Here is a 15,935-nt window from a genome sequence, read left to right on the forward strand (position 1 = left end):
CATCTAGAATAATCTGGATGCACCGATGTAGGTATATTATGCTAATCCGCACCAACATAAGACGATTAACGACAAGAGGGTATTTGGAACATTAGTTCGGTTGCTAACTGTTGGAACAGATCAATCTGATTTTATCTAATAGATAGATGACAAATTACACATTTGCAACGTTTAGCATAACCATACATTGAAATTTAATTTGAGATATGCCTGTTGTAAAAACGTAATCGCTAAATAGTGGAGCATTACTTAATAGATATACAGAAAGAAAACCACGGATTCCCTTAAGTTAAAACAAAATATTATTTGAGATAATTCATTCGTAACAGAGTCCCTATTCATTGCTACAATATAAATAGAAAGCTGTATGTTTTCTGCATTTTCAATACTCAGGTATGCTATTGAAAAATCTGTGGATGCCGTTATTGTTATTTCTAAAAATAATTATTTTGTGTAAAATTTGTACTTATACTTCTTTTACGAGTCTTAACTTGAACATTGTGTATAATCAATTATTACTAGAGTAGTATCGATGAATGATAACATAATTGCGAGTACTTGACATACTTAATTATTCAAATTTGATTGACAGAGACAAATCAATATATGAAGTATATTACAGACCTTTTCTGTCCACTGATATTTGATATTAGTTAATGGTCATAAATAAATTTGTATATATAATCAGTGTTGAAATCCGTTCCAATCCGCAGTCTTAAAATATTCACAATTTCGCAATGAATATTTAAAAGGCGAATAATTACTCATAACTTAGTCAGTAACAGGTCAAGTATAGGTATACGAAGTACAATCTATGCAATACATAATACATACAAATAATTACGGCACAACTTATTCATTATTTAATTTTCAATAAAAAGAACAACGACCTTAAAAACGTTACTCTGTATCAAATCTCAAGAGAAAAAATAAAAGAGCGGTGAAACGACTACCGTGCAATCTGTTTCACTTTAGGCCGTCTTAATAATTACAAGTAGCCATTCCTTCCAATTAAGAAAAGTCTTGGACGATAAATTGTGAAGGCTGTCGCGGGTTTGGAGCGAGTGCTGTTATACCGCGCGTAAACACGCCGCGTTAGGGCTGCCACCGTTTCCTTACAACTCATATCTGATGTATAACTAACTCTACACGAAATAAAACATTTTCATGGTTTTATAAATATCTTTTACTTCTTTTACATAAATAAGTCGTATTTACACCCCCCGTTGCTACCTTAATTAAAGGAGCGCACCTTTAAATACGCAACGACTGAGGCATATCGAAGAACAAACGCAAATTTATTCTGACCGGAGTTTTTTCGGCATCTATTAAATAAAGAAGTCGAGGAGAATGCTAAACAAGGTTGAGCGGCCCTCGCCCTGCGAGTTTTCCACTTGAAGTGGTGAGCGGGTGGCAGGGTGGCGCGTCGGGGTTGGGGTCACAGGGAGTGTTATTCAGAGTGGCTTAGATAAGGTAAGGAGGATGAAGAGGCGAGATGCGCGGCGTAATGAACCGGCTCCGAGCAGTTTTTGTGTGGTTCGGGTGCCCAAATTGAATATTAGGCGCGATTTGAGAGCGAATGAGCGGGCGGCAGAAATAAATCCGCGGTTATTATGTTACCCAAATGAGATTGTGGAAAGGCTCGCCCTGTTAGGCTTAGGGCCGCAGCTCAATTTCGCGTCGGTGTAAATTGGCCGTCGTAAACTCGGTAATATTTTGTGGGAATTTAAGTAGCTTTCTAGGAAGTTAAATTCTCTACACAAATACAGGCAGATTTTGCTATTTGAATATCGATATGATCTTTTTTTAACAAATATAAATTGTGCTTCTCAGTTCGAATAATAAATAACACATTCAGGTAGTTGTAACGGCGAGTTTCTCTACATTGTTAAAATAAACAGCTAGCTGATGTATCGGAAAATCAAATACACGGCATGCTATGTTTGCAAATAAACAGAGAGCCAGTTGCAACAGTGTAACGCATTCGTGATTCGCAGTAAAAACATTTGGCGGACGGAGCAGGAAAAGTACGCATCCAGTGCATGTAACTCGACGCTTCGAGCGACCGACAGACATTGAGCTGGCACGGCCCGCCAGCCTGCAGCCAAGACGTGGTACGTTTGTGCAAACTTTGTACGGCATGCATTTCTCCCTGCCACCTCCCCTTACTTCAAACTAAGGCGCGTTCGTGCATTACTCAGCCTGCCGCGTGTTTGCGCAGATCGACAGCTTCGTGAGCAGACTGCCGACACTACCGTACCGTATCGGGGTCAAAGCAAGATAAACTTCGCGTGCTGACTAGCACCTCACGACGCAACGTCTTCAATATAATAGAGTTCCTTACCACCCCTTCAGTTCATTCATTTCTAATACTTTATGACTATCATATTTATTATAATCACTGAATAAAGAAATATTTATTTTATTTTAGAGTCACTGCCCAATCCGATGAGATTTCATTACTCGTTTTTAATAAGTACTTAAAAGGTGAAAACAATAAGGTGAATTAATTTATGAAAGTATTTCAGTGTTAAGTAAGTACATACTATTTCTGAATTTATTTTATTAATATATATATATATATATATATAAAACTTAATTATTTAATATAGCAATGATATTCTACTCTTTCTCTACCACACTTGCAGTATTTTCACAAGTACACATATTTGAAAATTCAGATTGTTCAAGCAAAAATTAAAGTCATGTTACAGAGAAGTAGGTTAGTAAAACAAAGACAATGTTATAAAGGAGCGTGGTTCGGTATCGATTCTCATGCATTTTGCTTGGAACGAGTGGCGGTGCAGCGTGCAGTGTCGGTACGGTAGTGCGGTAGTTGCATGTACGTTTAGGTAGCATACTGCATCTGTGCGGTGCACCGTTGTGTTCATCCGAGCACACCGACAAAGGAGCGCCGGGGCGGTGGGCCACCACCACCTCTATACCATGATAGCCGACATTCGCAACACCTCGCTAGCAAGCCACGCAACTCAAGTTCACCTTTTAGGGTTGATAGTTTGATTTCGAAACCGTAAATTATTTTCATCATACATTTTATATTTGTTTTGTTTATTCATGGGCGTGTACACTTGCAAGTCAAAAGAGTTTAAGAGTTTTTTTTATATATATTGAATAGCCTTTAAAGGAGTTTACTATAGTGTAGCGTAGGAGCGGGTACTTCACTTTTTTGTATAATTTAATCCGGTATGATTTGTATTGTTAATAATTAGAAGAGCTTACGTGCGTTACACATGCGTGTGAATAATTGCGCGTAAATATTTTGCTAACAAGATTTTAGTTCGAACAATATAGACATTTCTAAAACATGAAAAAACTATTACTAAGATTAATGTTGACAGTCAAATAGAGACCACATTTTATTTTAATTAAAATTAGATATGAACATTTTTAACGATATGCTTAATTTCCAAAATCATTAATGAAAATATGGCAATTAAGACATTGAATATGTAGGTATTTCCGTTATGAATGGAATAATTTGAATTAATTGCTTGGAATATAATGTTATACGTGTACAACCCTATGTGACGTGGTCGGGATGCGCCACTTGCACCACCCACTTGTTTCAGTCAAAGCCGCGTTATGAAATCAACGTGTTCGAGCGTAGCACTCCTCTCGCCATTCGCATTCACAAATGGAAAAGACAGTATATTTGTTTTGCTAGTAGATATTTTAATACAATGTCGGCTATGCTATGATTGCATATTTTGTGTAACTAACAACAAGCTACGAAAAAAGATTTTAATATTTGTTATTACCAACTTTGAATGTACTTACATGTCTTTCTTCCGCTGAACTGATACCTGTAAACAGATAAACATAAATTAATAACTATGCTTTGCAGGTCACATAGATATATAAACGAATAATAATACTGTATTACGGCGATTTTAAGAATAATTTTATTTATTTAACTTTAATGCACACAATACAATATATAGTACAGTACATTTGGCGGACTTAACACCATGCGGTATTACCTACCAGTCAACCATAGGTGGTACAGAGAATTTTGTCCTCCAGTCAACAACATTTTTCTGAATCCGTCTAGTCTAGTTACAATAAACTGTATCACAACTCTATCATTTTGAGGATGTCTCAAGAGCAGGGTAAGTTATAAAACACAAACACATTGGTGTGAGGTAAAGAACTTTAAATAAAATATATTCTTCTTATAGCTAAAATATCCGTAACATAAGTGGGAAAATTAGATGTAGATTATATGGCCAAAACGTTTCCTAGGTCAGCTAGACCTTACCACCTTATAACCAAGGCATAAAAAGTAGCCTACGACGTATTCTTAGATATGCAAAATATACACTATTTTTTTTTATAAAAATCAGACATGCCGTTCCCGAGGAGTTCGACAACAGACACTGTGACACGAGATTTTAATATATTAGATGACGAACCAAATAAGAAGAATACTCAAGTTATTTATCAGGATTAAAGGGTATTGTTTAAAAAAAAAAAGATATAATACCTACTTGATACGTCGAAAACTTTCTTTAAAAGTGAATTCCAAAGGTGTATAAAATAATGATCAATTCGTAACACATACTCGTTGGTGTGAGGGGCACGTACAGTTGGTAGATTGTAGATGTGTTGCATTGGGCTTCGGGTCGCCGGGGCCGCGTGTAAAGTGGTCGATGAATATTACAGCGGCTGTCGGCGTCACGTCACGGATCCCTCGCGGTTACCAAAACCGAATCTAACCCATTTATATCTTAAGTTTTGTATGTAGGTACCGTATTACTGCGTTAGTATGATAAATGAATATCAGAAAATACTACTGTATTTTCTGATTAGTTATTAATTTGTAGACACGGGATTTACATATAGCAATCAAAACAGAACTAACTTCATCACATTTAAAAAAAAATCTTTATGTTTAACCCTTTACTTATTCAAATGGATCATAAAACTAATTAATTGCCTTTCTAGGGTTGTTAACTAAAAATAATTTTAATTATTTATCATTTAAGAAAAAATACAATTTATGAAAATAAAATCACATTAGTTTTGATAGTTAACATTGTTCACGTTACTTATCTTTGAGTCATAGGAAATATCCAATTATATAAAAGGATGTGTGGGAAATATTGATGTTTATTGAATGCCTAAAATAGACACATATCGTTTGCTATATGTACAAGTCACAATGCAGATAGATAATTGTTAGAAAGGGTTCTAGTAGCAAATTGGCTGGTTGAGGTCAATCACTCGTGTCACGTACTCAGAAACAGGGTTGCCAAACTTAAAACAACCCCGTATAAAGAAATAAAATGTCTGATAAAATCTAGTACATTGACTTGATTTGGCTAGAGAGCCCTCGTACCTCGTACATCGTCATATTTTTATCGATTTTCGTAGATCAAGATCTCGTACAATCTTGTAAGTGGATGGAAATATCCTCGTACAAAGGGCAAGAATCTCCTATTTGTACAAGGATCCTCTCATGGTTGGCATCCCTGCTCAGAAGCGAGCACTTACTGGGCTGACACCGGCCGAATTAGCTCCTGTCTAGTGGCAGACGTATCAATCAATGCTCACTGATCAATACGCATATACCTACATAGTACTAGTCGGGAATTTTGTATTTATTACATCTTTAAGTCAAATAGATTTCACTACTGTCTATTAAATCGTCTGAAATAAAATATTGACGTCAGGATATCTAATAAATGTAAGTAAAGTATAAGAATAAGTGAGGCTCTTATTTTGTTGGGCATCTTCACGACTCTAGGCACGGGATAATGTAACAAAATATCCCTAAAGGTGGTTTAATTTGATTAAGCGAGCGAATCCCCATTCTTCCCCAATTTGTGTTTTATATAATTGTTATAAGACGGATAAAAGCAATGTTTAATAGAAAAAATGTGTGATTAATTTTGTATGTTGTTGTTTTAGTATAAAACTTGTATTAGCTCTTGTTTATTACTGTTTGTTAGTCTTTACCATATTTCCAAGATCTTACATATGTGGATAAAGATTTTAGTATAAACAATGCAAATATCTTAATTTGTATAAAAATGTGATTTTATAAAAATATACTTTTTAGTATCATTTCGTCAAATTATTACACAGTGTTCGACAATTTTGTATCCTTGAATGTTATTTAATTTAAATCCATTTATAATATACTATCATTGTAAAATTTCAGCTACATAATAAAATACAGGAAACAAACGTACTATTTACTACAAATAGGATGTGACTCGGTACGGACGGGTGGGCGTCGACACCTGGGGGAGGTGTCACCGGCTGACACTGTAATTGTACTATTGTATTACGTAGTATAGATACGCATGCAGCCAACTAACTAAATAGGACAACCACAGGTCGTAGATGTCAAAGGCGCTATTCAAACCGGCTGATTCGCTTCAAGTTTGCGAGCAATTGCCAACCCAATCCTATTATCGTGCATATGCAGAGTACATATGTACTAGCAAAGACCAGACCTTGTATTGACTGAGCATGTATTACCACAATTAATTTAAATTCAATAGCAGATAGTTACCTAGGTCCTCGTTGCTTATACCACATGCCTACGACACGATACTACTATAAAAAAGACGACATACACCTTCTAACAGTACTGATGTGTCACCAATGATTAAACTGACTAATAAGATTGTTTGCTTTTACAATTAATTATTACCCTTAATAGTACTTGATTCATAATGCCAATGAAGTCATAACACTATTTGTTCGAGTTCGTACGTGTATTATTTAGCGTATGTACATTAAAACGTGGTGTTTGTGTCGGTCCGCAGCCCCATACACTCAAGTCAGCCGCAAAATTACGTTACTAATTGACTAAAACACGCGACGCTCACACCAGCAACGAATAATTAATTGAGCGCGGGCAAGGTGAGGGACTAGGTTGGGGTGGAGGGGGCCATCTGCGCGGTAACTCTTACATCAGTACACCGATAATGGCACAAATTAGCCAGGGAAGTGGCAGGCGGAGGAGCAGGGGTTGAGGCAGCGGAACGAGGCGCTAGGGGGCGCTAAGCCGGAACATCCCGGAGCGCAGATTACCGCTTGCTTTTGTAATTAACCGGAGCGACGGGCGGCTTCCAAATCCATTTCTGTGTTACATTTTCATTTGTGGCGCGCTCGTCCCCGCCGCGTAGGGATTACTCGCGCTCCGGTGAAAACTGAAAACACCGCTCCCTGGTTGCCATCAATGTTACTATAACGATATCCAAATATAAACTTTATACATTGGATCCGAAAAATATTTTACCCAATCTGTTCCACATCTGTTTACATATTCTGTCCAAATACACGCATAGATAGGCACCAATTCGGAGAAGTGACTTATTCATACTCTCAAAGCAATATCAGGCGCGCCCTAGCCGTCAGCGATCCGAAAACACGCAAACAGTGAGTTCAAAAAGCCTCTCGAAGCTGGTAAATATTGAAACAGAAGTGGGATCGGAGACGTCTGTCAACGAAGAGCGCGGTGGTACGGGTGCGGGCGTAGGAGGGGCGGGAGGGGGGGGGGGGGCACCGGTGTGCGGAGGGCACTAATAGTCCCTAGTGGCACACAGCAAACAAGACGAGCACACAAACACGACAGCTCTTCAAATATTCATCTTGTATCGAACTGCTGGGCTCACTTACGATGATTTCTTTTGCAGATTTTTTTCTAAAGTTACATATTTATTACATTCTGTTTTACGTTCAAACCAGATGCGATTTGGCGACATATAGTTCTATTGGTAAATGAGATCTTTACTACATTTAAATTAAAACTTCTGATTGTTATCGATGCTTAGAGATTTGATTTTATAAAAATACATATATTTTTATACTCTATCCTGATATTCCCTTAATATAATAGTGTCAATTATGTCATATCCTTTAAAGATACATTACTGAACCCATTGAGAGGCTTTGGTGTATGAATATAATAACTATAACATCAGTAAGTAATCAACATCATAAGACACTTACCGTTTCCTTTGTCGTCAGGTCGATGTAGTTCGGGCGGTTTAGCCAGAACTGAGAGTGGATGGTGTGGAACGCCTAGGCCAAGAAGGCCCGCTGGTGGTAAAGCGCCTTGTCCAAGGAGCGGCAACGGTGGCGCCCCGTGTGCTGGCAAGTGCGCTGCATGCATCTGTTGCAATAACCGAGGCAGGTCCGGCCTTTGTTGCTGTAACAAAACATTTATCTATAAGGATAAATTTATATACGATGAAAAACATTTTATGTTACATATCAGAGGGGGAGGGAGAGAAAGAATCTAGTGTCGTTCTATTCTTACTTCAATCACTTTCATTACTACTCTCATGCATGCACGTCGTTTCTGGTGATTTTCATCTCGTCAATTACACAGCAATACCACGTAATAAATTCAATATTCATTCATGCAAATTGATACAAAATAAATGAACCAATTCGCTATTTAAGCAACTCAAGTGTTGACAGTCAAAGTAAATTGATGTGTCACCGCAGAGCTCCGTGCATTTTTAAACCGAAGCTGAGCCAAATTAAAAAGTCCTCGACGAGCCCCCTCCATGCCACGATATTTTAAATTTTAAATGAGAGCCTCGCCGGCGGCGACGACTGAGTGAAATTGATTACTCCTTCTCCATTATTTCCTTTTTTTCTACTTTTGCAGCGTTTCCCGTTTCTATCTCGTTTAATTTAACGTTATTATTATACAAAAGAGAGAGCGAACGCCGCGTGCTGTTCCAACCCTCAGTTCATTCATGTTTCGATAGAGCTATTTTCTCACTCCCGCTTCTGCCTGCGCATCCGCTTTCGCTCTAGCCTCGCGCCGCATCTACTCTGCTGCCCCCGCCTCGCCAAGCTTTTTCCGCTCGGCCGAGCACGCTCTTTTTTTTAGCCGCCGAAAATTAATTGGATTTTCGCCGAGGGTGGAACATATTTTTTATTGGCCGCTCACGACTGTGATTTATTGTGTGTCAAAAGGTGGCGAGCGCCACTTAGCTAGGAGTGCTTTTTACGAAAAGGGATTTTTTAATTTAACTTATTTGGTTCTACAGTTTGTTATGATAATATAACAATGAGAACTGTATTAGTCTCTAAAAGCAGAGTAATGGTTTATAATTTTACCATATTTGTTACATATATGTAGTTTGAGACAAAAGGTATTTAGAAAGAATGTAGTAGGTATAAATTCAAATGCTAAATGCAAGGTAATAAAATTACAAGATTCCTATTTACGAGTATAGTATGCAGATACTAAATACACCCGACACGTGGTGGGTAGCGCGTGGGCTTGAGTCTAGAGCAATTTAACTGCTAATTATCCTAATCGGACAATCGTCATTATACATACTAGGCCGCACTAAGAAAATTAACATTATATGATTAGATGAATCACCTGACGAGGTTCACTCGATTTAAAGGCTATAGAAATTGCGCTCTAGTAGTTACGGTATTAAACTAAGAATTGGATAACATCCTAGAGGCAAATTTTGATACAAATTGAAATTTACAGCTCATGTTTACGATATATTTAAGGACTGTTAACCGTTCAACTCATATCTTACTTTGATTATATATTATTCCTTTAATATATCTAAAACATAGTTATGAACTGAAGATGATTTTTCAATTATCAAATGTAATGTAATAATAGTCTAATTTGTTTTTATTTAATATCTTGTGAGGCGAACAAAGTATGTGTATATTTTCGTGTGACATAAATACATATGGATATTAAAAAATTAATATTGTTGGATAATGAGGTAGTGAAATATCGTCTACTCTGTATACATATGTATAACAATAGCTTATTTCTCTTACAACCCAGGTTTCAGTATACCTACTACTTGTTTTAATTAAGATGCAATTCTGTATAAATTCTATTTATTAGTCACCTAATAATAATGTTGCTATGTTTGCTCATGTGTGTGGTTACGATTACGCCATAGCACCGTCTATGGTTTCCGGCCTATTGACCCGTGACTTATTCAGATAATCAAAGGGCGCTGGTGTAGTGTTGTCTGCTCATTATTCTGCGGCGACACGTGACGTGTTCCCCCACCTATCACTATCAAGTGCCGGTTGCTGTATGTACACGAACAAGCCTCTCACATGACCACAAACGCCTGTTTGTGTTGTGTTCATACAACACAGCACAAAAGCTTCAACACACACAAGTCGAGCGATCTTAATCTAACAAGCACAAAGTACGTGTATTTTGGCTTTAATTAATGGGAATTTAAATTTATTTGATATATTAATCAATAAAAATTGCTACTATGCAAGTCTGTACTTTTTATTTGACGTAAAAATTAGATTAACTTTGTTAATACTAAAATAGTGAGACAAAAATTATATCATAAACAGATATAACAACTAATCCTAATCAACCGAAAGTCTTTTCCCCATTTACTAAACAAAATAGTTATTGAAGCACCTTTGCGTGTGTATCACGCGGCTTCATTAAAGTGATCGAGGGGATTTACAAGCGACGATACATACGATACATCTTTCATTGAAGGCGCTTGACCGTCTACGGATCTCTAAACACACTTGACGATACGCTCACACGCTTACGTCGTTACACCTCACTCTAGGGAGCTGCCACCCACCCACCGTTCACCGTCACCGCCTCTTATGAATGACAATAACGTGGTGTCATACCTCGACGCGATATTTTTTCATCGTGCATATTTAGATGCGATTAAAGCAAGGATAGCCTCCCCTGGATTAAAACTCGTTCCCCCTAACGACTTTCCATCCGTTTACTTATCTCATCGCGAACTTTGGTGTTTGTATTATCAACCAAATTAAAGTTTGATTAAGTTTCGTTTAAGACAACAAAGAGGGTTTGATATTATTTTTCGATATATTTTCAACGGAAATCTTATACGAGCCGGAGCTTAATTAAAATAAACAACTTGGGCAAGGAGATATTTTACTAGCAACATAAAGATAAATTTGGCTGCATTTGGCAAGCCCCGCAAGTATGGTTGTGTACTGGGCTTCTGTATCTGCTATAGTCTGGGTATATCTATCAATCAGGATAAAACTCTGTCTTTCTTTATCACAATAACTACATTTACATGACACGACTAATTTCATGAATATTACTAGAGCAGTTAAGTTGCTAAGTGATAACAAGCTGACACTGAATTCTCCAATTATAATATTAGTAAGCCTACTTAGTTATTTATTACTTTAACAAATTTTAATACAATGGTCAGTATAAATATTAATATTCATTGATACAGTTTAGGCAGTATTACAAAATGAGTGAAATATTCACAATATATAAAATAACAACTCCTAAGGGTAAACTGTTAAGTTTAATGAATTTCTATCCAATCTAATACTAGGTGAGGGCTGGTATAGTCTTTCAGATAAAGTCTGCATAAAAAAAATAGTAAAGTACGTGTGTGTGTGTGTGTTTTTGAGTACTAAGCAAAGGAGCGTTGTCCCTCCACCCAGCGCTTTTGTTGAGAAAAATGCTTTGCCGCGTTCGGGTTTTCACGCCACATTTACCGCTGTCTGTACGATCCGATATTATTCACCATTTATAAATGGATATCTTACACCAAATGCACAGATATTTGAAGGTACGTGAGCCGTTTACTGTGCCTTTAAAACATTTATACAAAAATTTAATGGCATTTATATCTCTACAAGCTATATTCAATACATATCCTAAATATATATCTACAATTAAATCCACTCTGATAATTATATGTCAACTATAGATAATTATATTCTGTTTGTTACTACTTTAGAATGGTCTAGTAGTTACTAAAATTTATTGAAATGTCTTCCAAGTCCCATACGTCATTTAAACCATGATTGAAATTTTAACAAACATTGAAATATCTATACAAACCTTCAATTTTACGAGTATGTTAATAATATTTAAAACAACTAAAGAATACATTTAATAAAGTTAAAGTAATTTCTACGCATTACAATAAAATATCTATTTGGAAAAAACAGTTATGAAATATTAATATAAATAGCATTTATATAAAAATAGGCTACTTTTTCTTTTCGTTCACAAGCGAAACATTTTCATATATGCTTGTATATTAATAATTGCAGTAGGGTCACAAAACGGTGTTAACAAAAACATCGTTAAAATATAATTAAGATAAAGAATAACGATAATAATGATCAAGTATCGTTTGTGTAATTTATTTAATTGTGAAACCTATTACAAGCAGTGGTAGTCCAATGTGCATTAACCCACAATTAGTTACGTTTTAATAGGAACCACCGAGAGAAGGAAAGTTCCATTGTAACATACTTAAATAATTAAAGAACAGTTAGTCCGCGGTTAGAGACGTATTAAAGCGTTATTACAGTGATTGCTTGGAGCGCTCTCTATTCGGATTAACTCGTTGCATTTCACAAGATTGTAGGTTTATCTATAGTGTTAATTGGTTATTAGCCACTTATAGTTGTCATTATATTCAGAATAGAGTAATTTTTATTTAGAAATACTTTATAGTTTTTATATGTTTATCGATTTTTAGGCCAAATATATTTTCATCATTCATCTGCTTTTTGCTTGTGATGCTATCTATTTTCATATTAAATATCATAATGATCCTTTCAGCCGTTAAAACGTACAAAAAAACAGATAAACGGACACACTTGCGCGGTTATAATATTAGTATGAATTAAAAAGTGCCGCTAATACACTATCTGGTAAAATATTGTTGGATATTAGCATATGAATGTATACAGTTCTGCCTACTGTATGCCGATTACAATTGCATACAAAAAATATTGGTATCAAAGAATAATACGAGTCGTAACAAACAGGGTAGTGTATCGATACAGCGACGGTGGCACCCGAGGCGAGGGGTGTATGTAGGGGTGTAACGCACCATTAGGCAGGAAGCTTCGAGGTGGGTCGACAACTCGACACGCGATGCCAACACGTGTATACTTTTAACTTAATTGTTTAAACTATAATTAATTAAACAAGATGTAATCACGGAATGGAGAAATGTATTGTAATTTAGCAGACTCGTTCGTGTTACCTGCAAATATTGACAAAATTTGTTGTAAATGAAATTATTCTGTACTTTATATTAAAACTAAAAATGTAACGGTGTCAACCCTAATCCTATATCCCGATTCGCATTAATGACTGCAGCTATCCTGTTTATACTTCACGCCTGATGGTATAGTCCGGATGAACCGCTAATTAAAATACTTACATAGCACTTAGACCATATATCAATATGTTGTCCTAAAATGATTAATTAAGTAGATTCTATAATTAAAATGCCTCAATATAGTCTAGAACCAACCCATTAAACCATCTTTCATAAATCTGAATACATAAGAAAGTTATGCTCAGTTTATTGTGATAAAAAATACATGCCCTTTACTTGACAAACAACATCAGAACCCCAAACAGAAAGAAAAAACATACGAAAAACTCGAGCCGGATGAGTCGTAAAACTGATTACATAATTTCATTGGAAGCGACGACAGAATGGCCCCTAACTCACTTCCTCGCGTTGAAAAACAAGGAGCTACGGCTAAGCGTCAGGGGAAAAGTTAATGCGGCTCGTCGCGTCTCGTCGGCGGCGTTAGGGCGACGAGGACGCGCAAGAAACGCCAAGGGCCTGCAATGCAATATTTATCACCGTCGCGAACGTGCCTGGGAAAAAATGACAAATTCATGTTTCCCCGCCTCCCGTCGACCGCGCCGCTACCCCGATTTATTCCCATCGTAATTTTTATCAGAGGGCGCGACACCCGGCGTAAACTAGATAGAAATGTTTTCACGACTCGCTTGTTTATAAAGCTATCGACAGCGAAACAGATACGACCTATTTAGACAGCGCTCTTGTTTGCTCACCTATCTCTCGAGATAATGTTGCATAAACGATACATATAATATACACAAATACTCTTGTTTATTCCACATACTTATGTCAACGATACGGCTTTTCAATTACTAAATGTACACATCGTAAACATTGGATTGGAATAAGATTTCTTATCGGATTCAATACGTGTATATTTATGTTACGGACCCACACGTCTCGCTTCTCGTATCGATCTGTAGAATCAGATATTATGTGAATATTGTTTCAATGTCAACATTCGTGCCATATATAGCAGAGCAGAGTATAATAGAAGCGTACATCTGAAAGCTATATATTATATTGGCGGGGGCCGCCCTATGGGACCGGCGATGCGGAATAAAATCAGAACGAGAAATGATTTACCCGCCGTCACAGCGATAGCTGAGCGTCGAGTTTTCCGCTCCACGCTCCATACACCACTCTCTACACTCTGCCGCCTATTGACGACGAGTTCACGCACTTCGCGTAAACACAATGGGGGAACAGTTTTGCCACGTTATCTACCACCCCTAAATTCCATTCACGCCGTTTCGGATTTGTAATTCGGTCGACCGAAAAGGCTAATTGTTTATCTATTTGTATTGTGACGTAACGACTGTATTCAGATAAAGATTTTAATAGTACTTATATGACGACATTGGGGTGTGGATTTCAGAAATCGATAGAAACAAAAACATATATGTATACCCAATTGTTGCGAATGAATTGTAAATAAAGGCTTAGGAAAAACAATCTGTTTAAATTTCGAAACGAGAACACTCTGAACGGTAAGTGATTTTAATAGGCAGGCAAACAGTCCCCAATTCGAGGACTATTCCCTCTCTACAAATCGGAATGCGGCGAAATTGTCGCAAATCAGACGGAGACGAGGAAGCGAGGAGCGCGCGACGTGGCTCGGGCGGACACGGCTCTCGGGGGAGAGCCCCTTTGATCCCTAGCTGACCCGAAAATAAAAAAGGTTCGTAGTAAAAAAAAGGACCGACATACGGAAGGTGGCGCCGCTTTTTTATTTAAATTAGAGTGTTTTATAGGGGGAGAGCGATATTGCGTTTTGCCGGTGTCTCAGAGGCTGTTCGGTAATCTATACATGTAGGTAAATCCTCACGGCTGAGGGCGACGAACCTTTAGTAAATACTTCGGCATCTTAAGGTATTTTTTATACTCGGAAAGGTAGATTTATGAATAAAAAGGTTATACGAAGTCACACAAAGTATTATAAATAAGTACCTAGCCCGTCTGGTGTTAACTTGTCTTTCTTGCACGTGTTTATATTTAGTATCATACTGTTAGCGTCAACTTATCGCCATAAATGTCAATACGACATCAATAATTAGGAATAGTCATTAGCGTGACAGTGTGTTGAACTTTCGTAAATAATTCATGAGATTGTTGATACCCAGCCAAGTGTTACAGCCCACATTTAGGTGTTAATATTGATAATTTTCAATGGCAACAAATGTTTGCCAAGTAGGTTTCTACGTATTTTAGCTACGACAGAAAACATTCAAAAGGAATGTGCAGCTTTATCACTAAATGTATCCCGCAGTTGGTGGTCGGAATGTGGGTTAGGCAAGGAACAACTTAGTTGCAATTTCAACCTTATACCGAATACTTTTAGTTCGTTTTCTATTCACAAGACTAAATTTAATTTAGATTAATACTAGGCGTATAAAGAACAGGTAATAGTGTATTTAATATTGTACTTTTACTCTTAAGGTATACTTGTAGATGTGGTGAAGTTTATTTCTATATTTTAATTATAAAGGTACACCTTTATAATTAAACACAAATTAAATTAAAAACCGCGGATAACTATAATTTAACAGTATTTTTCAACAATTTACTGAGATTCCTGAGTCACTAAAAAGCAAAGCATAGACGTACCTATTGAAATAATCATGTTATAAATCATTGCATTTTATATATTATAGAATATGCTACTTGGTATATAATAAAAATTCTGATCACATATATAAAATACCTAAACACATACGAAAATATGGGTTGAAAATGGAAATACGAGTATGGGGTACCCATGATTCCGTTGTATGTGTAAGTACGTGAAGTGTGATC

The 15,935-nt window shown here is 36.7% G+C and overlaps 1 protein-coding gene across 3 annotated transcripts in view; it reads right to left on the bottom strand.

Moving 5' to 3' along the window:
• LOC131850025 (transducin-like enhancer protein 4) overlaps window positions 1-15,935 on the bottom strand; it is a 72,914-nt gene that overhangs the window by 20,196 nt on the left and 36,783 nt on the right. For all 3 annotated transcript variants that reach the window (XM_059200173.1, XM_059200174.1, XM_059200172.1), the window contains exons 6-7: window positions 7,987-8,185; window positions 3,799-3,824 (exon numbers count right to left, since the gene is read on the bottom strand). In XM_059200173.1, coding sequence (XP_059056156.1) covers window positions 3,799-3,824; window positions 7,987-8,185 — 225 coding nt within the window. The remainder of the gene's footprint in view (window positions 1-3,798; window positions 3,825-7,986; window positions 8,186-15,935) is intronic.

Source organism: Achroia grisella, unplaced genomic scaffold, assembly GCF_030625045.1.
Source record: "Achroia grisella isolate CSIRO2021 unplaced genomic scaffold, CSIRO_AGI_Agris_v1 utg676, whole genome shotgun sequence".
NCBI classification, from domain to species: Eukaryota; Metazoa; Arthropoda; class Insecta; order Lepidoptera; family Pyralidae; genus Achroia; species Achroia grisella.